Here is a 26321-nt window from a genome sequence, read left to right on the forward strand (position 1 = left end):
AGTATTCAATCAATCAAACCAGTATGAAAATGTTCAATTGATACCAAGCCCAGCAGCGGCAATGAAATGTTCATAGCTGTGACTTACTGCTGCATGTAACAATGGCATAGTCATCCTCGAGTCTTGACACACACACACACACACACACACACACACACACACACACACACACACACACACACACACACACACACACACACACACACACACACACACACACACACACTATAATGGACCGTGACTTGACACTGCCCTACCATAACTGAGGTCATACTTACTCAGCCTATTACTGTACAATGCCCCTGCAGTGAAAGCCTGGTCGCATGCATGGATTAACCCCTTCCCAACACGAGCACTGACTCAGCTTGAGCAAAGCACTTCTATTTAGAGAAAGGGTGTGCAGTAGGCCTCAACATTGATACATATCTTCAATTAGAAAGATGACTGCTACAGTATGCTTAGTACATAGTCATATCCGAGCAGCATAGCCACTTCAAATTCTGAAATTGACTTTCATCACACTGGCTTAGCCTTCCACCTATACCCTCATTATATTGAACATACCCTGTTAACATGACTTCTGCAGGGGTTCCAAACTTGTCATCACTATTTGGTGCCACCACGTTTTTGTTTGCATACTGTTGCTTGGTAGTGTAGCATACTCAGACTATAGAGTTACTTAGACCCAAGCTGAGCTGTATTCTCAATGAGACAGAAAAAGAAACAGAAAAGGCCAGAAACTCCAAATGTCTGTCCCCGGTACACTTTTTGACCATCTAAATATAATGTATAAAATGAATAGGACCTTTAGTTTGAAGCGTGGCTATTTGTTTACCTGCCAAAATGGTAGGTAGGGTAGATAAAGGTACCTGTCACTGCAGTGCAAAGATGACCAGCGTTTGGCAAGTGTTAATTTCCCACCCTGATAGAAAGTCAGCCACCTGTCTGAGCCAGGTGCAACTCACAACCAAGTCAGACCTGTCACCTGACTGAAGCTGGCCACAGGCTACAGCAACAGCCCACCATGCTTACTGCATTTCAATGAAAGGCTTTGGGCATTATACACTTATATTATTTTCCAGACATTTATGCTTTGCTGGGCAGGACAAGAGTGGGGATGGAAGGGGCCGGTATTATGCAACACATCTTGCACGTTAGCCTAGGCCCAGTCTGGCGAACCATCGTCAAATAAAAGGGAACGCCCACTCTGTTTGTTCCTCTTCCTTTCCATGCGTAGCTATCAGAGTCTGACTTGAGAGATTAGCCTAGGCCTAGATGCTTATGTGGCATGAAGCTGAACAAGCTTTAAATACAGTCAGCGTGTATCTGTCACATTAGGGCTACTATTAAGTCAAAAATCAACCACGATTATTTGGGTCAATGTAGAGATCACGATTACTCCTCACGATTAGTCATTGATGAAACATCATGTATTAAACAAAAACACTTTCTTGAACTTTTCTGTATTGTTTTTTTTTTTTGCTCCTTGCACAATATTTGTTGTTCCTTGTCGGAGTCCTTGAAACCAGTGTTTCCAAACAGCTGAATTGGTTTTTACCTTTCTTGCTGATCAAAGGCCTCTATTTCCGACATCTTGGCTACAGCTGAACTAAACGTGTCACAGCCTAACTGTGAGTGAGTTTGGGCTTTTAGGCAGCAAAAAAGCACTGTTGTAAAATGCATTACACTGGATTTAAAACAAGACAAAACGAGAGCATCATCGCTAAATCACTCGAAGCCCAAATGCTATTGAAATTTAAATGTGATTAATTGAGCAGCCATTATTTCACACTGCATAAGGAAATGGATAAAAAGCAAAAAGAGTCTGTAAAAAGTGCCCTCTCCAGACCATGAATGCAGTTTTTACTATGGCGAAAGAAATGCAAATGCCCTCTTTCTATGCCATTCCAGAAGGCAGCATTCAAGAGAATTGCCTTGTCCAAACTCTCCTGAACTTGAATGCAGCATCTCATGTTGAAAGAATAGCCCTCTCTGTGTAGAAATCAAGCATCGAAAATAGCCAAACTCCAAGCTCAACGCGTTGCAGTGCGACACGTTGTGAGCTTGGAGGTCTGCTATTTTCGAGATTTTCACCAAAAGGCACTTTAGAAATTTCAGCCCCTGCCTCTCTAACAATCTCACTGAAGAGCAGTGATATTTGTCAGACATAGTACAGCAGTGGTGGAAAGTAAGATGTTTATTCATTTGAAAACTTCTGCATAATGATGACTACTTTTACTTTTGGTACTTTAAGTACACTTTAATGCCAATCCTTTTGTACTTTTACTCAAGTAAATTTTGTATACCGAACTTGTACTTGTGATTATTTCTGCAATAGGGTATTGTATTTTACTTAAGTACAATATATGTGAGTGCTTCTTCCATCACTGCTGTACAGGCACAGTCTTCTTTGTTATGCTGTGAGACAGACAGATATCCTGCAGACAGACAGACAGACAGACAGACAGACAGACAGACAGACAGACAGACAGACAGACAGACAGACAGACAGACTGACAGACAGATAGGCAGGCAAAGTCAGAGTCAGATCAAATCTACATTTTGAACCAGGCCAGTCCGGTTATGAGTTATTATTAAACATATAAAACCTAGTGATAACTGAGGTAGTATACAAGCACAAGCTTGCAAGTCCTTTCAAGTGATGACTTATTTAATTCCACACTAAAGTTATGGTTGAATTCCAAGGTGTTCCCCAGCTTTTGGTGAGACTATACAAGGCTGTATTGCCACTTGCCAGAAGCCTGGGTGTTGTGCCATGTAGGGGGTGTGTGCATGTGTTTGTGGTTATATGTGTGAGGTGAAATTCAGATAATTCATCAGTATGTTATGGAGGGACAATTCTTTACCACTTATGCCCTATATCATTTTTCATGTGATGATTACGTTTTGACAATTTCTGAGAATTCTCACCTAGTAGTATAATTAATTATGACATGCCCAAAATAGGGATACCTGATTGAAAGTTGTTTGGACTTAAAGCAAGGCAAAGACAGCAATGGAAATGATCCCATATAGCCTAAAACTAAAGTATACTCTAGCTAATTGATCCTGAATTGTGCCCATGTATCCTGGACAGGTTGGCAACATGGTGCAGTGCACTGCTGTCACACTACTTTCACAACCTTTGTAAGTGGTTATTCAAACTTAAGGCAAACATTCTCAACGTGAAATCTTTATCAATGTAGGCTATTCATTACAATGCTCAGTTGTTCTTAGTTGTAACTACAGTGTAGTAAGTAATCTAGCAGTCAGTCAGTTAGTATTGGGCGTTTCATGCAAGGCAAGTCACACAATATAACTTCTATTGAATTGAATACCCAACAGGCAAACACCTGTGGTGACACAGCTCTGCAGTGAACTCGCTCAGCTGTTTCAGGGAAACGGTAACAGATGATTTGTGTAACTATCTTCAAGTAGCAACACATATCGTTATAACAAAGTGGGACACTCCAAAATGCATAGTAGCCAAAGATACCACACCGGGAGTAGCCTATATTTGCATGTTGTTTTGTTACTTAAAGTATAGAGCTTGTCACGGTTAGTCCTAAATGACAAGAATTATGATTCGTACAAGTCGACTAAAAGTGAAACTAAGCTTTCAAAAAAGTCCCAGAAACTCCCAGCTCCTCATCCTCAAACACTACCCCGCGCGTCAGTTAAATGTTTAAAACATACCGGATGACAAAGCCAAATATAAGTTTGCATCGTTTCGTTTTGTTTTAGAATATAGCGTTTTTTTGTTTCGGTGAGGTGAAAGTCCGCTTTTACCTGGTCTTGGCGGTCACCTGTGGCGGAAGAAGCCATGTTGAAGAACTCTGAAGCTGCTCCGGTTCAGATCTGAGTCCAGCGACGATCCACAGTGAAATCCATGGAGCGTGTAGTGTGTGTCAGATGACGATTTATAGAACTTATAACTAAGAGCAGAGGAGGTGTTGCTGCCTGAAAACGGGAGTCGGTGAGTAGTTGTTGCGGGACTCTACAAGATTTACAGAAGCACCAAGAGGTTTAACAGGTTAACAGCACTATTCATTCAGGTAAGAAGTGTGTCAGTAGTAGGCTATCCAGCTGCAGCAGGCAGCAGCATTGGAACGGCGTTGAGTCCATGAATCAAGTAAAAGCCATTTTGTTTCTGGCCACGAGATGGCAGTATAGGATTTGAACAGACTCCCCACATACTTGGCACTTATTTCCCAGTTGGAGTTTAATCACAAAATCTGTCTCACACACACACACACACACACACACACACACACACACACACACACACACACACACACACACACACACACACACACACACACACACACACACACACACACACACACACACACACATTGAATACTTTATAAGTTCACATAGGAAAAGCACAACACATGACAGTATAGTTCAGATACAAGGTCTACTAATAGGATTTAAACCCAATGCACCATGGGGTTTCAATGGCTTGTTTACTTTGGGGTCCTTTTGTACTCAATTCATAGAGACATTAAATGACAGATATATACAGAACTATGAAAAAAAGAAAGAAAAGAAAAGTCTACAAACATCACACATTGCTGTCTGATAGGCCTGTAGCCTATATGATTTTATTCATATGGAACACATCTTTAACGTCACCAAACATCACCCAACACAAACATTACTCCAGAACTGAAATCACATAGCAGCATTAGAAATCATCATAGCCTATACTCATATTTATACTGTCAATGATTTATGAGACTGTAAGCCAAGGTGAACATGTGATAGTGTCAGTTTTCAAAGCGAGTATGATATTTTAACAGTTTGTAATAGAATAACTAATGAACCATTACGTAACTTTAATAACACACATACATAGATGTTAACTATTTTTCATTAATGTTTTAAAACACAAAGGAAGTTATATACAAGGAAGTTATATACAATATGCTGCACAATACAGTATTTACAATATATTTTCAAAATAAGTAAAAGTATTTTATATACAATTAGCCTGGCTTGGCCAGACTATACTAATGCAGCTAACTACCAACCACCTTGTTTTAACATGGGTGGATTGTTTAGCTGTGCTAGGCTAATACTGTATAGGCCTATGTGTGTAACAAATAATTCAAACATGGCAAGAAGTTTGCTGCCTTTATGATGTTGATCATAAGTGCTGTACATTCCTGTTCCTTCATTCCAGTTCTCCACCGCTGGGGACAAAGCAACAGAAGACAGCCCTCAGCATCTTGCTGAAGAAGTGGCTGGCTTGCCTTTCCTTGCCTTGAGTAACCTCTGAGAATAACCAAGGGAGAGTTTGATTTGTTAAACCAACCAAACAGATTAGACTGGATTATCATATTGATCACGTTTTGGTCAGTGGTGTAAAGCAGTGGTTCTCAACCTGTGGGTCGGGACCCAAATTATTTTGTGGGGTCCCCAGATGATTAACTTAATATGCAACGTTGTTTTCTTACTCAACAGTAAACAAACCAACATAAAGTTTAAGTGTATAGAGGGTATCTACACATTTCTAAAGTGACAGTTTAAGGACTTTAATACCTCTAAAATTACAAATTAAACAATGGCCAAATTGTCAAATATTAGAGGCAGAAATTGTGAAAATACATGCTCACAACATGAGGCGTTGTATTCTGTTACCATCTATGCTGCTGCATTGTCTGAAGGAAGCTAAACCAAAATAAGTTTTACTCTTATGTAGCTGTACACAAGAACAATAAAGTACAACCTTGAACCTTAAGTACAATGTTGAGGTATTTTTTTAAACTTTCAGTATTTACAATTTTCAATAGTTTTTACTTCTATCCAAACTACATCAAAATAGTACCTTTACTGCAATTATTTGAACACTGTAGTTACTAGTTACTTTGTAGATTAGCCTTATATTTACTTTGGCTATTTGAAAATAGCTGATCTGCAAGCTCACAACATGTTGCGACGAGTCACGCTATGAAGGTGTAGATCCGCTATTATCAAAATATTTGAAATGAAACTTGGGAAATGGGACATTCTGCATAATGAGTACTTTTACATTTTTTTTACTTGTTTCTACAATAAGGTATTGATAATTTCACTTAATTAAAAAATAAAATAGTACTTCCACCACTGGTTTTACTATTATGTTACATTTACCTGGCTGGAGGGCCACAGTGACTATGGTCGTAGGGAACATCTCTTTTGCTGGTTTTGGAGCAACCAGCCGTTCGGGTGGAATTGTTGCCATTTTAAGCACTTCCAGGGATGTGGTAGGAACAGGCAGGGAGACAGAATGAACCTTTTGTTCCATCCACAATGGTTATTGAAAAACAAAGAGGGGAAAAAAAAAAGAATCAGAGAATACCATCCTGCTGTGTCTGTTATTCTCAAATTCAACACTTAAAGCTAATTTATACTAAGACTCATGCCAGAGATAAGATTTCTGACCAAAAAATGTCACATGTCTGAGTGTTGGTCAGTCGAAAATCAAGTTACTTTCTGCGAGTCGTATGACTAAGTATAAAGAAGGCTTCAGTGTGAACAGGGGCTTTACCTCAGTGAACTTAGATAAGGCTGTTGATGGAATTCCCTTGCTCAGGTAGCGGTTGAATTGGACCATTGGTTTCACTTTGGTCCACTGCAGGGAAGTATCCAGAAGCACTGCAGACTTCTGGCATGCAAAATTGACCCAAGTCTCTACGAGGCCAACCACTGTAATAACAGTGTTCATAAAATGAGGACCCTGGAATGTTTGGACCCTGCTGAGCCGCCCACGGCTGAAGTTTCCCATTATGGGGGGGTGGCGAGAGTCCACCATCGGCACACAGGTAGCTCTGGTAAAGAGAGCCTGAGCTTCATAGGTCTTCAGCTCTACAAAGAGCATTGTTCCTTGTGGTAAGTGTGGCCAGAGAGACACGAAGAGAGAGAGCACATTCTCCTCCATTAGCTGCTTGGGGCTATGGAGACAGAAGCAAGTCACTTTAAACAGAGATGAACCTCTGGACCCGAGCACAGATCTTGTGGTTCCTATTAACAGATTAAAGGCGACTTAATTAGTTTGAGGCTAGGAATAATAACTTTTGTCACACGACTGACTGTCCCTTGCCGAAGAGAACTTGTTTTTTGTAGACATTTTCAGTTAAAGGCACAGTTGAACGATGAAGTATAAATTAAGCTGGACTCTGGATAAGAACAAAGTCATTATGCCGCTTTTGTGTGTCCAACTGAACTCTGCCAATTCATTTTGAAATGTTGGTTTAACTTGCAGGTCTGAAAACACAAATGTAGCTACTTAATTTCTGAGGACTTGTGTTTAGGACTACACTGATATTAAGTGTACATCTTTAGCATGACCATTTTTCAAAATACTGATAATTATTGGGGGGTCTGATAGAATATAGATATGGACAAGCTGTGCTTTGGTCCCCTTTGAAAGGATTCTCAAGACTCATCCTGCTAGTTGACTATGTTGCTAAGAATGTGACTGAGGATCCAGGGGTGACTGAGGAGGGGGGGGGGGGTCTCATGCGATCAACATAAACTGACTGAAATGACAAAATATTGAAGACATTTTAAACTACGGAGGTAGGTGTAGATGTGAAATTAATCAAGATTGAGCAACAGTTTGGCATGGCATTATTTCTCACCTAAAATGTATCGATCTTATCTTTTCTACACAAGCTGTCAAACGAACACAGACTTGTCTGTGTTACGCCTCGCTGGCTGTCAACTCTCGCCTGGCAGGCACCACTGCTGGTTTTCTCTGTATGGAGCAGTGCAGCAGACACTGGTGTATTGTCAATACTCAATATATTAATAGTTCTGCCCTTAACAAAATACAACTCCAGGAGGAATAATAAATTAAAGGTTTAATATTGTTTTTTTGTTCAGCAGGAGGAGGAGAGATGCTGGTGGTTGTCTGGTGCCTCTGTGGCTGACAGTAGGGCATATATAGACAGATCATCAGCTTGGAAAATCCCCTACGCCACTTGCGTAGTTGTGATTGGACCCCGATACAAAGTGGTCCACTTCATAAGCACATTTTTCATAAAGCTATTAAGCTATTCTCAAGGAGTTAAGTGTTTATTATGAGTCCAATTAACATTTCCAACACTGAGGTGGTTCTCAAGGATTATATTAGCCTTAAGTTTAAACACACTTGCATGTTCTCTTAAATGTATCTAGTAGGGGGCGCTCATTGGCCCAGAGGTCCAGGCATATACCACATAGGCCCAGATGCCTAGACAGCGTGTCGCGGGTTCGAATCCCGATCCCGACGACCTTTGCTGCATGCCATCTCTCGACTGTTTTCTGTCTATCTACTGTAATATGAATAAAGGCCCCAAAAATATAAAAGTATCTAGTACTTGAATAGGGGAAAACGTTAGTGTAGGCTGCATGTACATTTCACAGTAGAAGACAATGGGTCTTTGTACACTATTTTCAGGAATTATGTGTCTTGTTTAGAACTACGGGCTCTGTAACAAAACTTCATAACTTTAAGCAATATGTGGTGGAATTAAGTAAAATAATTGAACTACTGCATGAACAAAGAATTGAATCATGTTTTAATGTCAAAGTCAAAAGCAGAAAGCCAAAATAGAAGGCTCTTGTGGTGCATGGGTTTGTCCAATTACTGGATGCTGGCGTAAAGTTCATCTATCCGTGACTGGAACAGTGCTTTCAGCTCTGCCCTCTTGGCCTTGAGTGTAGGAGTTAGAAGACCATTCTCAATGGTGAACTGCTCTGGATGGAGATGCAAAGCCTTCACCTGTAGGTGAGAGGAAACCATGTGGTAACATCAGAGGCGTCACAAAGGGGGGGAGGGGGGAGTGGGACTGAGTTACTAGGGCCCAAGGTGGAGGGACCTGGAATTATTTTATACTATAGCTATTGAAAAATAGCAGATGTCCAAGCTCGCTGGGAGCTTGTAGATCTGCTATTTTTGAAAATGTGTGCAAATCTTTGAATATATGTATTTTTTAAGCAAACATTTGTTGAGATGGGGGTCCGTGGCCAAATACATATCATTTTGGGTGTCCGTCACATGAGCACCACTGATATAGAAACAGGTTTTTCAAAAACTTGAAATATAGACTTTTTCTAAAATAGCAGATCTACAAGCTTGCAGCGCTGTGAGCTTGTATTTTCAATAGTTAAAGCACAACATAACGTGTAATAATGCGTTCCCAGTCTAAATGGGTTAAACCCCCTCCCGCTATGAAGAACATTCATGGGGGGCCCACAGTGAATCCTTGTACCCAGGGCCCAGAATTTGGTGCGACACCCCTGGGTTAACATTGGAAACAAATAAAAGTTGACATTAACCTCAAGCTGTTCACAGATGCTGTAGAGCAGCTATCTGCTGCGAGGCTTTAGTCCACCAGCAGATGGAGACATTTCTTTAATGTTATGGTACTGTAACTCTGACAGGTAGAGCATCTGTCTGTTAATAGTCCAATATAGTTTTACACATGTATACAATAGTCAATTAGTTTGCAACTGATGGTGACCTGCTCAAATGACTTGAGTCCTCCTTCTCTGCCCAGTTTGGTCATGTCAGAAAGAACAGCCTTCTTGATTTCCTGCAAGGGAAAGATAATTTGGTGATCACAGCCAAATAATCACATAAGGAGTTAACCTTAAATCGACAAATCATTATAGAACAGTTTATTTGAAAATGTCCCTCTAAACTAAAGCATGATGTCCATTTGGCATTAAGTTATACAGTATTCATACATATCGGGTATTTTACATTTTGACATCTTTCTTCAGTTTGGAAGGAAGCAGGGGCAATAAACAAACGCTTATCACAAAGCATCATCTGTATAATGAACAGCACATCTGACAGAATCCTTACCTGGTTTGTGCATAGTTCCTCCAGTGAACCATTCACGCCTAGTTTCTGAGCAAAGCTTGGAAGGACCTCAGCATCTGGCACCACAATCGCTATCAGGCTAGACTAGAGACAGAGGGGTCATAGACAGACGAGTGAGGGATCACATAGGGTTTGCGTGGGAGGGATGTAGGGGGGAAACCCATGCCTCCAGTGGGGATACGTTTTTATACCCGATTCTGGTCAGACAGAATTAAATGAATTAAAGCATTTTCTTTTGGAGAAAAGTAGTCCGATTTTTTTTTAAGTATGTTAACTAGCCTACATCAACCCTGGCATCCCTGTTTTGGAGCAAATTTTCTAAACATTTGTATTCAAAACTCTACGGACCATACTGTAAGTGGTTAACACCTCCCACCCTGGGGGTGTTGACTAGATTTACCTGTAGACTGTCTCCATGCACAAACACCTGGGCTACGGGTTCGCTGCGTATATAGACATTTTCAATCTTCTCTGGTGCTATGTACTCCCCCTGAGCCAGCTTGAAAATATTCTTCTTTCGGTCAATAATCTTCAGCACTCCACTCTGATATGGAGCACAAAAGTTTCATTCATATCATATGCAGTCATTTGAATCCAAATTTAAACGTTGCAGTATTTTCATGACTATACATGACCTTATGCATTTTACAGTATGTATACGTTTAGAATGCATGAGTTAAAACATCGCTATTAAAGTGTTATCTGTTATGAACCACTAAAAAAGGACACTTGCAGTACATTTAAACTAGAGTATAACACAGAAGTGGACTGTATGTTACAATATGTGTCTTTTGGTCTTACCGGTAGCCATTTACCGATGTCCCCAGTGTGAAGCCACCCATCTTTATCCAGGGCCTCTGCAGTCTTCTCCGGGTCTTTCAGGTACCCCTTGAACACATTTTTGCCCTTGACACACACCTAGCAGAGACCATGAAAACACAAACATACGATCAATTAAAACAGAAGGTTTTACTTATTGTTTGGCTTATTCCAGCCAAACAGCTGATATCACCAATTAGTTCCTTCGAGTGGGTCCTAATTAATAAAATCACCTGTGTTGTGACAGGTTGGTAAGACAACCTCCACATTCAATTATGTGCTGCGTGCGATGCAAGGTTATAACATAGTGCTGTGACCCAAGGTTATGATAACGTAGTTCATTAAATAAAAGCTGGAATGAGTTTCCTCAGGGATAATAGGGATTAATAAGGCGAGAAGCTCAGTCATCCGTGAGGGACTCTGACTAAAGCCGCTGCTCCTTTGCGTAGAAAGGAGCCAGTCCAGGTGGTTTGGGCATCTAGTAAGGATACCTTGTGGCCACCTCCCCAGGGAGGTTTTCCTGACACATCCAGCTGGGAGGAAGTGGAAGTCACGGGGCAGACTGAGGATTATATCGCCACACTGGCCTGGAGTGGCCATGGATGCCTCCAGTTCCACGTAGAAACTAAAACCGTCACATTCAGTCCATCCAATTACAGTTTGGCAGGTGCACGGCTCAAGAGACTCACAATCGGTACCAGGAGTACTTTGGAGTGTTTGCCATTCTTTTTATTTTATATGATGCCTCCAGATAACTTTTACATCTTTATTGATAATAAAACGTATGTCAAATTACATACATTTAACCAGTCAAAGCTGGCTAACGGCCACATCTGCTGGCTAATGGGGCAACTGGCAACAAAAGAGAAGTCTGGGGTCCCCTACAAGAACAGCATGGCTTGGCTTCCCTGTGCAATCTGTACTGCAGCCAACAATGGAGGCAACAGTAATAGGTGTTCAGTTTGTGAATTAAGCATCAATGTAGTGCTAATTTAGACTTACCTCTCCTTCACCATTGGAGGCAAAGTAGTTCATCTCCTCAACATCCACTAACTTCACCACATTGCACGGCACTGGAATCCCAACATGGCCTATGGAAATCAAATCATAACTAATGTTCTGCTTGGCAAACATGATGATCAAACATTCTAAGCTTTGCATGTGGCAACTGTCTAGGTCTCCTTCCAAACAGTAAGATATATTTAAAGTCTTACATAATCCGTTTTTGCAAAATTAGAAAGTTGCAACTGTTGCTGATTTAATGTTGAGTGGCAGATGCCTAGTCGGTAACAGGGTGAGAAGACCATGTGCATTTTTTGTTAACATTTTGAAAAACATTTCAAAATAGCTCAAATAGACAAACTGTAAACGCAAATGTAGACAAAATGTAGATAAGCTATATTTTACGATTTTAAAATGTTTTTCAAAATAGTACAAAATGCCCCAAAAGTTTAGGCAATATAGGGTAAGGCAAGATGGGGCCCCAATGTGTTTCCTGTGGCGAAGAATAATACATACCAGAGGTGGCATCTCCAGGCATAGTGCAGGTACAGCCGGCAGTGCATTCTGTTTGGCCATATGCCTCGAAAATCTAATGGAACCAATCAAATCAAAGAGTATAGGATCAGGCGACTGTACATTAACTGGGTTGTCAACATGAACCAGTCAATACCAGACCTATATTTTAGCTGTGACTGTGTGTAGGAGTACTGATTTCTGCATGTTTTACAGTATTATTATTAATACAGTAGTTCATAACATTTGGTCAACGCCAATGGAGACAAAATAAAGTCCTATCATAAATAATGAGACAACAAAATAGTAAACACAGAATGAAGAATGGCATCAAGATCAAATGTGCTACAAAAGTAAAAATGTACTTTATTAGTTTGTTGATATTCCATTCAAAGCGAAGTCCGAATATAGAAGTCTGTGAAATAAAGACACTGAAGCTTTACCTGGCAACCCAGAGAAGCCCTGAGGAAGTCGAGAACGGATGGAGAGATGGGTGCAGCTCCCGTTACCATGACCCGCACGCGTCCCCCTAGAGACTCCTTGAACCAAGACACGTTCAAGCACAAGTATTTAGAGAGCTACTTCCCCCCCTTTTAGTTATTTGTACACAGCCTTTATTGGATGGCTACAGACAGAGGAGAGAGAAACGCAGAGAAAGAGTAAGGGAGTGACATGCAGTAAATGGTCCGGCTGGCCAGCTGTCAGCCATTATAGCCCATGTGCAAATATTACACTTACCTGGACTTTGTGGAAGATGAGTGAGTCCCATATGCCGTTTTTCCTGATGACACCTTCCCTTACTTCTGCAAGTTTCCTCTCCACAGCGAAGTTCAACAGCCATTTCTTAAAAGGTGTCTTGGCTCCACTCTGAACCTATAGAGACAATTCTATGTTCACATATTTCTTAAGACAACGACCCCAAAGAGTCATTTGAGTTATGCCCAATTTATGCTCATTGTACAACGGTGTTGCCTGCTGAGAATACAAGCCCTCAACACCCTGCATCTGTGACGTGTTGTGAGCTTGTAAATCAATCATTTTCTGCACGTAACACCGCCATACAACAAATTATAAATCAGGCTTTAGAGTTTGGATATGAATGGTCTAGTCTAGCAGACAGTGTGTTGCTGGGACTGACTTTGTCATAGACACGGTTGAGAAGTCGAGGCACCACAGGGAAAATAGTGGGCTGTAGGGCTTTCATATCATCTGGCAAGAGTCTGATGTCCCCCTGGAAGAAGCCCACTTTGGCTCCAGAACCATACATCACTGCCTGAAAGGACACAGCAAAGCTGTCATTTTCTTTTGAATTATTCTTAAAAGCCATCTTCATTCAAGAGAATGGCAACATAAAATGTCACTGAACGGTAGAAGAAATTACATAATTAAGAAATATATACAGTATTATAAACAAACTGACATTAAATGTCAAGCAATCCAGTACTTTGCGTATCTCTGCTGTCGGGCCAAAACCTCTTAACTCCAAAATGTTCATTTTCGAGAAAATGAGCTCAAGTGGAGTTAGGAGGTTTTGACCGAAGGGCTTTTTACTACTTTCCATTGGTTCAATATTATTTTAACCAACACACAGACGTAAAGGGTGTTCAATGGCCCTGATTTATGCCAAAAAATCTAAAACCTCAAAAATGGAGTTAGGAGGTTTTGGCCAGACAGTGACGATATCCATGGATCAACAACCCGGCATTTTTACATCGAGTTGAACTTGAATTAAGGGCATGGTCACACGCGTCAGAAGCACAAAAGAATCTGCTTACCAGCAGTGGTGTAAAGTAACTAAATACATTTACTTAAGTACTACAGGTACTTAAAGGAGTAGTTCATCCCCAAAATTACTTTTTTTCTATTGATTAGTCACGCCATGGAGACTAGAGTTCAATAATATTTTTTGTTTTTTGTCACATTCCTAAGATAACATTTTGATTTGAGTAAATTTGCCCCCATTGATTCCGGAAACGGGTCCCCATCCGGAACGAATGGGGGTACATTTATTGTTATCACATTTTTGTCTTAGGAATGCGACAAAAAACTAAAAATATTATTGAACTCTAGTCTCCATGGTGTGAGTAATCAACAGAAAAAAAATCATTTTGGGGGTGAGCTACTCCTTTAAGTACACTTGAGTTATTTGCACTTTACTTGAGTATTTCAAATACTTTCATTTCTACTCCACTTCAAGTTGGATCCAAATATTGTTCTTTTACTCCACTCATTTGAAAATGTTACCAGTTAACTTGTGAACTTGTAGATCTGCCATTTTCAAACGATTTCTATACATTTGAAAACTTGAAATGGGACATTCTGCATAATGAGTACTTTTACTTTTGGTACACAAGTAAACGTTGAATTCCGGACTTTTACTTGTAACGGAGTAGGCCTACTTCTACATTGCAGTATTGATACTTTTACTTAAGAAATGTGAGCTTTTTCCACCACTCCTTACCGGTTCACTTCCATTCTATGGGACTAAAGGGAAGGTATACAGCGTATTTACCGATTTGAAGCATGTCGCTTTCAGCGTGCCTTTCCTTAAGCTTGGAGTTCGACATTGGCAAACTTTGACCGGTGTCAACCATTAGGAAAGAAACAGGAGAGTGTCTTTCAGTCTGAGTATCAAAAAAGCAACTGGGTTAAGCACCGTTGGTCCGACCAGTTTAACATTCACCAGGTTAGCATTCATCAGCGTCAGCAGGTTAGCATTTCACCAGGTTAGCATTCACCAGCGTTGGCAGGTTAGCATTTCACCAGGTTAGCATTCACCAGCTTTAGTTACTGAGTTTAGGGTTAAGGTTAGGTTTAGGTGTATCTCCGTCTCCCCGACTTTCGTCACCTCCGCGCAGCCAATCACAATCTTCCACTGCCTTAACCCAGTTGCCTTTTTGATACACTTGGACTGAAAGACCTGCAAAAAACACTCTCCCGAAAGAAATGTTTGAATCCCTTTTGGCAGCCATTTTGCTTGTAGTTTTCTTTCAGTGGGCCAACCGCGCCAACCAAGTTAAATTAATTGCACACCAGAAAACTGGCACCAGAGCCGGCTCTGACCAGCATGGGAAATTGATGGGTCTGAACCGTTGGCTTGCATTGGCTTCAGTGACTCCTGACGCAGATGTGTGACCATGCCTTAACACTCTGGATTTTATTGTGATATGCAGTTGCAGTGTCCATATTTTACCTGCACAACCCTCTCAAACATGTGCGCCAAAGGCAGGAAAGAAATGCTGACATCTTGAGAATTTGGTGCAACAGCTATCTGTGAGAAACAAGAGGCCCTCATTAGTATCAGGCATGTTTAAAATAATTTACTGATTTCATGCTGTGATTATCCATAACCGACTTTAACCCCCAGGCACATTTGTGCTCATAGTCAGATATCCTTTCATGTAAGAAACTTGTAGCAAGGTGACCCATTGTGATTTTGTACTTGGGCTATTTTGAGCAAAGACATTTAGTGCAGTGGTTCTCAACCAGTGGGCCTTGAAGGGATTCCAGGTGGTCCCCAGCTAAGTGTTGGAGATGGTAACCAAATGGACCCTAATAGATCTTAAACACTGAGAGGCTAAATCTCATCAAATGGTGTCTGTGGCTCAAATGCCGAATAATAAATAATGGATCTTGATATGAAAAGGGTTGAAAACCACTTCAGTGCAGGGCAAAAACAGGAGGGGGGCTAGTATAGAGACCTGGAGGACTCCAGTCATCCCAGTATAAATGGCTTAAAATGCAGTTACGAAAGTGTGATTATTAAGTGCAGGAATATATACAATACTGTACCTCAAAGCTTTTGATCATGCCAGCAGCATCAGAGACAACATTCTCATGGGTCAGCATAGCTCCCTTAGGGTTTCCTGGGGAAGCACATAATTGCAGAGTTAGGGGGCCCACTACAAAGCTCTTAGCTCCATCAGGCTGAGTGACCCAAGCTGTGTAAAGGCAGACACACCAAGCCACTGTGGGGCCGTATGGCCATCGATATTAGTATCTGTGGCCAAAAATCATTAGTAGAATGTAAGATTTCTACTGAGCCTTTGGTAATAATGAGTGTCTGTGTGGTTTGGCCATCTAGTTAGCTTGTAGAATAGGCAGCAGAACACGTTGAGATAGGGCTTAGCAGGCGGCTCTCGCATTCACACCCATGAGAGAGAGACGTGTGGCGTGTGTGTGGGGGAGAGAGCATTCAGAGAAAGAGCACAGAGACGTGGACTTCACGAACATACTCAACGTCAACTGTAGCAAGTTTGGAGGCCACACTGTAATAATAATAATAATAATAATAACTTGCATTATATAGCACCTTTCATGAACCCAAGGCGCTTTAGAAAACCATATACCTAAAACTAAACAAAAAACGAAGTGAATGAATGAATAGGTGTCTGGCGAATCTCCATTGGGAGAGAGTTCCACTGGGTGGGGGCTGCCACACTGAAGGCTCTGTCGCCGAAGGTTCGCTTTTGCACTGGGGACAGAGAGGAGGTCCAAGTCTGCAGACCGCAGGGTCCGTGACAGAGTATACTAGGTCTATCATGGAGGCGGCCTGAGAGGTATTAGGGTAGGGCACATGTACTATGGCCATGCATGCCGCATGCCAGATGAATACCTACCAAAAAGGGTGCTGTACGACAAACCACACTATGGCAAACGTTCACAAGGCGGCCAGCGAAAATGCTATATGGACACCCAAATGGTCTCGAAAGCTGTTGTCTGGATGAAGAGACCTGGGAGGCCGATGCACAATACCGCTCCAACTGTCGCATGCAGTCAAACATGGCAAGTGCCGCATCCATGACGCCATACAGAAGCGACCGCTCTGCAAGACCAGAATCGGTTCTTCACCCTCACCTAGCCAGCCCCAAACCATCACATGCCCTCACTGCAACTGGTCATTCCATGCAAGTATCAGCCTCAGCCATCTACGCACCCACAAGACATTGTAAAGTCACTTGGTCATCTTTGCAAGCAAAGGGTGTCATTGGAAAAGGTTGAGAATCACCGCTTTAATATTTTACTTTTTAGAACTTACAATTTAAATGGAAAAGGTCTCTGGCTGAAATTTGGCCAAATCTAGATGCCATGACATCACACTGACATCATAGATGAACGATGTCATATATAGGCTGCCCTCCAATATAAGTCATAGCTTGTGTAAAAAGGGATTAAGGTTTGACTTTTCCAGTTTTGTCTGGTCTGTCAAATGTTGCGCTGGACAGTGAATGTGCCATCACCACCAAACGGTGGACATGTTTTTAATGCAGCTGTGGCAGTGGGTAACAAAGTGTACTCATTTGGAGGTTACGGTAGCAGACCTCCAAAGGATCAGATCAACGTGTACATCTTCAACACATTGTCTCTGCAATGGACAAGGTTGCCCCGAGTGACATGGAAGAGAAAGAGAGGAAAACTTCGTCCCCTTGAGGTTCCCTCCATGCGCAAATACCACACAGCTGTGCTGATAGAGGATATCTACATCTGGGGGGGATTGACTGTGGCTGGCACACCCAGCAACGTTCTTTATACATTTGATGTCGACACTCACAGATGGTTCAGGCCAAAGGTTTCTGGGTCTGTTCCAAATGGGAGGCTCGACCACTCAGCCTGTGTCTTAGGAAAAGTCATGTATATCTATGGAGGAATCGACCTACAGAATGACAGTGACATATACAAGCTGGACACCACCACAATGGTCTGGCATTTAATTAACACAAGAGGTACTACGCCCCCTGTTCCATCAAGGCACTCTGCCACCATCATCGGGACAAAGATGATTCTATTTGGGGGAGACTTGGACCAGCAGGTCTTCAACAACATCAGAGTGTTTGACACAGAGACCAATTGCTGGCTTAGCATACCTTCTGCACAGCTTCTTCCAAAGGAACGGTACTGTCATTCAGCCTTTGCTTACAATGGAGAACTGTACATATTATTAGGTGTGAACAAAGATGACTTCTGTCTTGATATGTGGAAATTCGATCCAATGGCCTATACTTGGAAGGAGGTTAAGCCCAAGGGGGAAGGCCATTGGAGGGCTGAGGGCTGCTGCTGCCTGGTGAGAGATTGTGCCATCATCTTTGGAGGGTACTCATTCACAGACTCACTGTCCATCTTAGATTTAAATCCGAGTCTAAAGACATTATGCAAGATAGCAGTTATTCAATACGGCCTGGATCAGTCAGAACTTCCATACGACATCAGGTGGGAACTGGCATAACTGACGGAGAACACAATAATCGGCCTGGCTCATGATGCCATGCAGTCATCTACAGCAGTGATTCCTAAACCTTTTAGCTGGAGAGACCCAAAAGAGAAATTTGATCACCAAAGGCGTCACCTGAGGAAGCGGGAGGGGACATGAAAAAGGTTGAGAATCACTGTTCCAGATTAAGTAGTCTCCCGTAGCCAGACAACTATTCTTCCATCTCTGAATGCTATATAGAGTCTGGAACGACAGCTCCCGAGCGGCAAGTATCGGAAATAGTCACGGCTGCATGGAACTGTAGTCCCATTGGAAACATAACAGAAAAACACTAGCACAGTCATTCGAGCGGCATATACTCGTTATGTGCGTATAGTTTAAGAAACGTCATGGAAGTATCACCAACACCACCAGAGAAAGACGAAATAATGCCCCAAAAATATTGAAAGACGACAACGCTTCCAGTAGGAATCGCTACTGCACCAAGGGAGCGGGTGCGTCACATCCGTTTTATCCCATACTCATCATAAGACTTCCGTTGCCACAGACTAGATGACGGGAGCATTTGCAAATCGTGAGAGTCAACAGTCTGGCCACGCAAGACTACAGATTAAGTGATTAGAGGTCCAGGTTTCACAGATTTTAGATTGCAACCCTAGGGGGGCTTATGAGAGAGAAGAAAAAACAGAAAAAAACATGTATAAACAAATAATAAATAGCAAAGAAATGTAACTCATATCGTACCCCAGACACACACACACACACACACACACACACACACACACACACACACACACACACACACACACACACACACACACACACACACACACACACACACACACACACACACACACACACACACACACACACACACACACACACACACACACACACACATTTTATTATTTTTAAACAATGACGTGATAAAAAGAAGCCAAGAAAATCAAGAGAATGGAGTAAAGGATCACCTGTAGTGCCACTGGTGAAGCATATGATACTGAGGTCATCTGGCTTTGGTGGCTGAGAGGAGAACATAGATTAAACAAATTAATATCACCATGATCTGTTATGCACCCGATACTGTAAATGCAGTAGAGATGAGTGCACGTTTGTACTTACAACTGGCTTTTGGAGATCGTTTTTCCCCATTGTCTGAAAAACAACTTTAGCATTAGGAACCACCACACAGTTTGTAGATCAGCCCTTTCTGCTGTTTGTCGTATGACAAAATCCCCCCCCCCCCCCACTTTTTAAAATGTTTTAAATAAATTGAAACCTGTCTTTATGTCATCAATGGTTGTGTCCATTTGCCTCACCTCTACAGCCTCCCAGGACAGGATATCCATGCCACACTTGGCTCCTCGCTCCACCAGCTCAGAGTCAAAGGAATCCATGATGACAATGTTCTTGAGTACGGGTGTCTGCCCCTTCTCTCGGTTCTGCAGCAACATCTCAGCCTTGTTTTGTTTGTCACACAACACCGTGGAGATCTCCGCTGTAAGCACGTACACAAAAAAACAACATTATATCTGCAATGGTGATCCTGGATGCTGGTTCCATCAATTCTAAACAGTGCATAATGATTGAAGCTATTCCACAACTTTGAACTATATTGTTTAAATATCAAGTTGGTTTTGAACGCGTGTAACATAATGTGTTCATTTACAACCCGAGCCTTTAAAGCCATGAGCTCATGTATGGTATAATTGGTCTTGTGAAAGCAGGTCAGCGATGTTCAGATTACATCAAATTAAATTAATAAGCAAACGTGAAGGTGAAATGTGCAAAGAGGATTAGTACAAGTAAAAGAAAGCAGAGCTAAGCATAGATCCCTGTGGAACTCCAGGGATTACTAGATTTAAACCAAGCCATGTAATTAACACCATTAATGAGGCGCAAATAGTGGAAGAACAGAGAGCCCAATTACCTCTGTCAATAATGAACACAAGAGCCTCAGGACCCAGAGTGTCGTACAGGGGAACGGCAACCATGGAGTAGGTGTAACAGGCCAATTCACCAATAATCCACTGTGAATGAAAACATAATATCTGATATTGCACCAGTGATCGTTTGACCTGTGTGAAAGGGTTCATTTTATCCACATTAAATGTTTCAGAAAGGACAAACTTGACCATGAACTGATGGTCCCATTTTTCCTCAGTCTAAATCCCATGCCGAGTTGGTGTCTGTGAATGGAATATCCATTATAAAGTATGTACGTCATCTCCAGGAGCACTGATGAATACCCTGGGCACCCTGACAAGCTGTGACACAGTCCCCCTCCAAACTAACCATTTAGAACACCAGCATACAGGCGATAGTCAATAGCCGATCTACAGGCTCACAATGTGTCGCAAAACAACACATTGTGAGCTTTTAGATAGTCAAGTTTTGGCAAAGAGGTTTGGTGTAAACAAAAAACAGCGTACAATTGTTAAGTAACTCAGGTCTGTATCACTAATGTGTATTTTCCGACATTTAACCACTTGAACCATCAAATACTTGTCTCTGCTCTTCTTTGACAAAAATAGCCAATCTACAAGCTTACAACGCCTCGCAGCTTGTAGATCTACTATTTTTGGGTAATGTTCCACTCAGAATAGGGATGCTAGGGTTCAAGTGGTTAATGTAAAAAACATGAACTTATCACACAACGATTTGGCGGCCCCCCTGTAGTAACTGAGGACCCCCTAGGGGTCCCTGACCCCCTGTTGAAGACCCCTGGACTAGAAAGGGACAACTTCAGCAGTGTCATCTTGTCCGAAAGGTCATCTCTAGCTTGAGCCCCCCCTGCTGAAGTCAACCTGTCCTTCCCTTCTCATTCTTACCTCAGGTCTATTCTGGGCAAAGATGCCAATGAAGGTATCAGGGTTCGGCTTCAGGCCCCTGTGAAGAAGCCCTGATCCCAAATGCTCTGCCCTATCAGACACCTTCAGAAAGACAATAGTGGCATAACGGTCATTTTGACAGTGCAACAGCAGCTCACTGCCATATTTAATTATATTTACACATGGCCCAAATGTGTTCATGTGTTGATAATGTACCTGTTTGTACTTCAACCACTGGTATGGCTTTCCTGGGCTTCTGTAGCCTAAGCATGGCCCATTACCTACAGTACAAAGATGGAATGGGATTACTGAAACAAATATAATAGTGCCATCATTGGTTACACGGTAGGCAAGTTTGAACAAACGTGACGTAATTCAAAGTTTCAGCTAACTTCATTGTTATCTGATAGGGATGCAAAACAAGTAAAAAGAGGTTGAGGTGATTCCGTACATAGGCAAAGCCTACACAAATATAGGAAACAGGCTTTGCCTATAATTTTCTATTCTAGGATTGAATATAAATAAAGGTCAAATTAAAAGAAAGGGTTAATTCACTGTAGAAATACTTTGAACTCAAACCCATACTAAATACTGATATGGTGATATTATGTTACTTTTATGATCCTAATCCTATTATGATCATAGAAACCTGTCCTGCATTTGACCCACTCATGCAAACTACTTCGCAGTGAACAGCCAGCCACAGTGCAGTGTCCAGGGACCAACTCCTGTTGTAATGCCAGTACCTGCTTGGTACATAGACTGCTATTGCCCATTTGTCCTTAGGGCAATAGTAGTCCATGTACCTTGCATGCATGTCTTTTCATTTTAATGTGGTGTGCTTGCCATTCATAGCAGACTACATGCCACAAGCAATTGAACCACAGCCGGCCCTATACTGTAAAATCCGGAGTGTTCATTTAATTAGCATTGAAATGTACTGTTAACTCATTTGCTGCTATGGCCGAAAATCCCGAAAAAATCCCGTTGTACCGCCCTGCCATGCCCGTAGAACCCGGAAATTTCCCGTTTTTGAAAAAAAAAAAAAAAAAACATTTTTTTTTTCAAAAACATTTTTTTTGACCCCAAAAAATGTAGTAGGCATGATAGCAATCGCGAAATTGCATGTTTAACCCCCATAGCAACCCCATCTTTCAAACATGGCAGCCATCTTTGTTTACATTTTAGGAAAACATAATGGCTGCTATCTCATGAATGCCTGAACGGATTTCCATTCAGATGTTTTTGTTTGAAAGCTGTGAGCAATGTGGACACACGTGGTGCATTATCTAGGCATGGGTGTGCATGATCCGTGCACTATGAATTACATGGAAGTCTATGGAGACAGGGGCATATGAGAGTACGAACTACGAAGGTATTGTTAAATGGCAGCAAATCTGTATATTCTATAAGAGTTGAATTACCACTCTGCATTTCACATGTCATTCATATCCTGAATGACAAGTAACTTTTCATTTAGTTGAGTCATTTTAATAGACTAAGAAACAATACAACTCTGAAAACACTTTTCTGATACTAGTAGTAGAATTACAGTACAATGGCAGTGGCCAGTTTTATTCAATGTCTCAATTGGGTTTGTTTGTTTATAGATTTTTATTTTAATTTTATAAATAGCATGAGAAAGAGTATAAAGGGGAATTGTGATCACCTGAAACTCTCAGACCCCTTTGGAAGACCTCGTAGAGTGTCTTGGCATCATCATAGTAATAGGACAGAAGGTTGTTGTTGTCTTCCAGCACAGCACTCTTCCTGGCTCCATCCTACACATGGACATGCAATAATGTACAGGTACATCCACATTGGGTGACTTCCATCATCCTTATTCTTCATCCCAACAACTTCTAAAAATCTCATTCCTTAAAAAGAGAGAGTTCACCCCCAAAATGTATTTTCTATCAATTACGGTACTCTTGAATTCATTCCCGCCCAGGCAGAGATTACGTTTTGCATTTGCGTCAAAACACCTTTTGTTGATTTTGTCCAAATTAAATTCACAAATTGCTACACATGTCTGTTGACACAAAGCCATGGGTATTGGGTAGGCATCCCAGACAAAGCTAAGATACAGTATGCTATCTGTGGAGCACTTAGTTGCCACTTGATATTGACAAGAATACTCAATGTAATAAATCGCTCTATGCACTTGGTCAGTATGTGGAAACCAAAAATTTCACCTTGATGCCCAGGGTTTGGCGGCTGAGGCTAGCAGGGGAACGGATGGGCGTGGGTCTGGTGTTGAGGTAGACCAGGGCAGCAGCAGCCAGGGCAAACAGTGTGAAGATCGCTGACGTGGGCAGTGGGGAGAACAGCAACTGGAATAGGAACTCCATGCCAGTCAGTCTACAGAGGGAAAGACCAATTTAAACGTTTCATAAAAATTGAAAAGTCACACAGACATTTCAGTAAATAAAATGCCATCTGCGGAACTTAATGGACTCGGCCAGGAATTTGGCATGATTAAGCATCAACTTAACAGTCATATATGGTCAAATAAACAAGATGCAAAAAATAATATTTCAAAGATGTTCACATCTAACAGGAGGTTCACCTCCCATTGTGCAACTCATTGATAAAACAACAGCTCTGTTATTATTCGTTGGCCTTCACTTGGTGAGGTCAAAGTCAGCATTCACTGCGCAATAATCCTCCTTAAAGATGCAATGCAAGATAGACGACTCCACTGATGCCCGAGATAGTAAAACCCCTCCTTTTTTCAATATACATTGAACATTTTGCTGAAATTCGATGTTCTAACATGCAGAGAGATAACCTATTTTCACCAAATGTTCGCCGCAGAACATGGACGCTAGTGTTCATGTGGTTAAAGTCATTTAAGTTCAGCAACATACGGTTAATCAGTAGCCCCGTTTAGAGCCTCACTTTCGTGGAGAAAGTGAGGTTCAAAGGAAATACAAAGATATTTTGGATGTTATACAATGCATTTGATTCAACATAGCAACCAGAGCTTAGAAACAATCCAGCTCTTCCTAGAGTGATGAACCACCCTAATAAAAGCACAGGGTGAACCATAGTTCAAAGTGAGAAAGGGCATCAGCACAGGACAACTAGATAACACATTGCCAAACCATCAAAACGTTAATTACTGTCTCTATCGTATTCATGTGTCGTACTGTACATTCAGGATCGGAAACTATCATTAACAGGAATTCAGTCGTAAAACTCGTAAATTAATAAGTTGAAGTGAACTCTGCTAGCTGTCATTGTCATCTCTGTACCATCAGGTGGCTGAGGTTTAAACAAACTGCACTGCTTCACCTACCAGAGACAAAAACACCACATTTAGTTGCTGTCGGGTGGAAGCCTTGTACGTCCAAAACCGTTTTGTATTTATCATTTTAAAAATGATTTCAACTAGTGAAAATAGCACATCTACAAGCACACAACGCCTCAGGTTGCAAGGCGTTGTGTGCTTGTAGATCTGCTATTTTCACTTGTTTTTGCGACAGTCTTGTTTGTATGATGAAGCAGGGCTTTACTTTGTGAAATAAATGTACACATTTGAAACCTGGATAATGGTTTCTGCCCAACAGTGATGATTTGCTTACCTGCCAGTGGTGTGTGTCAGGGTCTCAACAGTGGTCCTCCTCTCCGATGCCCTGACAGTGTGTGTTGGTGTGTTTGCAGAGCAGATGATCGTCTTCCCCTGGTCTGCTGGCTGGTATAGGGAGAATGAGGAAGTCATGTCAGGTAAGGCAACCTTTGAACTTTGGCCACTATGGCACTATCACTTCCACACTGATAACACAGACCAGAGCAGCCCGCGGACAGACATCGAGAACTGCAACAATATTAAAACATAGTCTGCAATTGATTTACCTTGAATTTCCACATCAACCAAATTATTGATACCCATGATGAGATAACACTGTAAACAATGAGTGTGTGGAATATGAGCGAACCTTCAACATTCATGCAAATGTCCTTTCATTCATCCATGATAAATACATGCAAAGACCTATTTCAACAACAAAGTGTTCCGCTATATGAGCAAGGGTCTACATTATCAGGATATTTTCAGAGGTCGGGCAGGATGTCGGGAGGTTTGATTTCATTACATTACTGGTTGAAGGACTCACACGCTTCTCTCCTTTGCATCTTGTTCACAGCAAACATCCACCAAAAAACTAAAAGCTAGTGTGTTAAAGTAAATGTAGTTATTGCCTCAAGCCAAATGTATATGTCCTTGTATCACACTGTCAATCACTGAAACTGAAATTGCAGCTTTAAATAAATGTCTTCACACATTGCATTTGCAAAATGTCAAATTGAGCAAATGTTGCTCAGTTGGAATGGAGGTTATCAGATATTGCCAGAGCCTGCATACATTACATGAAACAATCAAACCAAATAAAACCTTGATAAAATCAGTCCAACAGTCCTTCAGCCCAAATGTTTTCATCTTACCCTACCAGGTTGGAGTCATGGCAATTGGTCTAAATAGGCTAGTTAGAAAGGTTTTATTTCTTTGGGGTTATCAGCATACATAGGTGTGGTAGATTGCTCAGTTAAATCCCAACATGCTGCCTTAGCATCAGGTTACAAACAGGCCTGCTGGCTGCCCTTTCATTATAAAAAAACATAATTTCAAAGTGCCAGTATTGAAGTCAAGAACTGACAAAGTATCAAGTCTTCAATATAGGTGAAGTTTCAGAATCGTATCATCAGCGTTGTAAGTTTGTGTGTCAAACTGTGCTCCAAAGTTACACTGACAGACTTATGAAAACTCAAAATGGGGTTGTATGGTATCTCGGCTGAAGCCCCGCATCAGGTAGATGGCAAGCTGAACGGATGAGGTTTGTGAAATTCCTGGGAAAGATTACCTTGTGTGATTAGTATACATACAGTAGGTTGTTAGTGGACAGGACGATAGGAGATCCCCAGGGGAAAAGCCAGAGCAGCTTAGAACAGCATCACCTTCTAATGTCTCATCTGCCCATGCACCTGTGATCGTTATCACCTTCAACTGAACACAGGTGAGACTCCACACAGCAGAAAGGCACCGTCTGCTTTTTGCAAACCAATGCCAGTATGTAAACTCACACTGATT

General features: G+C 41.5%; 1 protein-coding gene across 1 annotated transcript; it reads right to left on the reverse strand.

Moving 5' to 3' along the window:
- Positions 1-8614: 8614 nt before the first annotated feature.
- Positions 8615-24920, reverse strand: acsl5 (acyl-CoA synthetase long chain family member 5; the record flags this gene model as incomplete). The annotated part of the gene is made up of 21 exons (XM_080747574.1): positions 24820-24920; positions 23428-23593; positions 22902-23013; positions 21449-21513; positions 21233-21334; positions 20332-20431; positions 19721-19899; positions 19524-19556; positions 19373-19424; positions 15986-16059; positions 15387-15464; positions 13332-13466; positions 12932-13066; positions 12637-12732; positions 12197-12269; positions 11681-11769; positions 10661-10777; positions 10260-10403; positions 9842-9943; positions 9495-9566; positions 8615-8752 (listed from the first exon to the last, which is right to left on the reverse strand). The coding sequence occupies exons 2-21, from the start codon at positions 23581-23583 to the stop codon at positions 8615-8617; spliced, it is 2052 nt and encodes a 683-aa protein (XP_080603700.1). The 5' UTR covers positions 23584-23593; positions 24820-24920.
- Positions 24921-26321: the final 1401 nt, after the last annotated feature.

This window comes from Nannobrachium achirus, assembly GCF_963921795.1.
Source record: "Nannobrachium achirus genome assembly, chromosome: 18".
NCBI classification, from domain to species: domain Eukaryota; kingdom Metazoa; phylum Chordata; class Actinopteri; order Myctophiformes; family Myctophidae; genus Nannobrachium; species Nannobrachium achirus.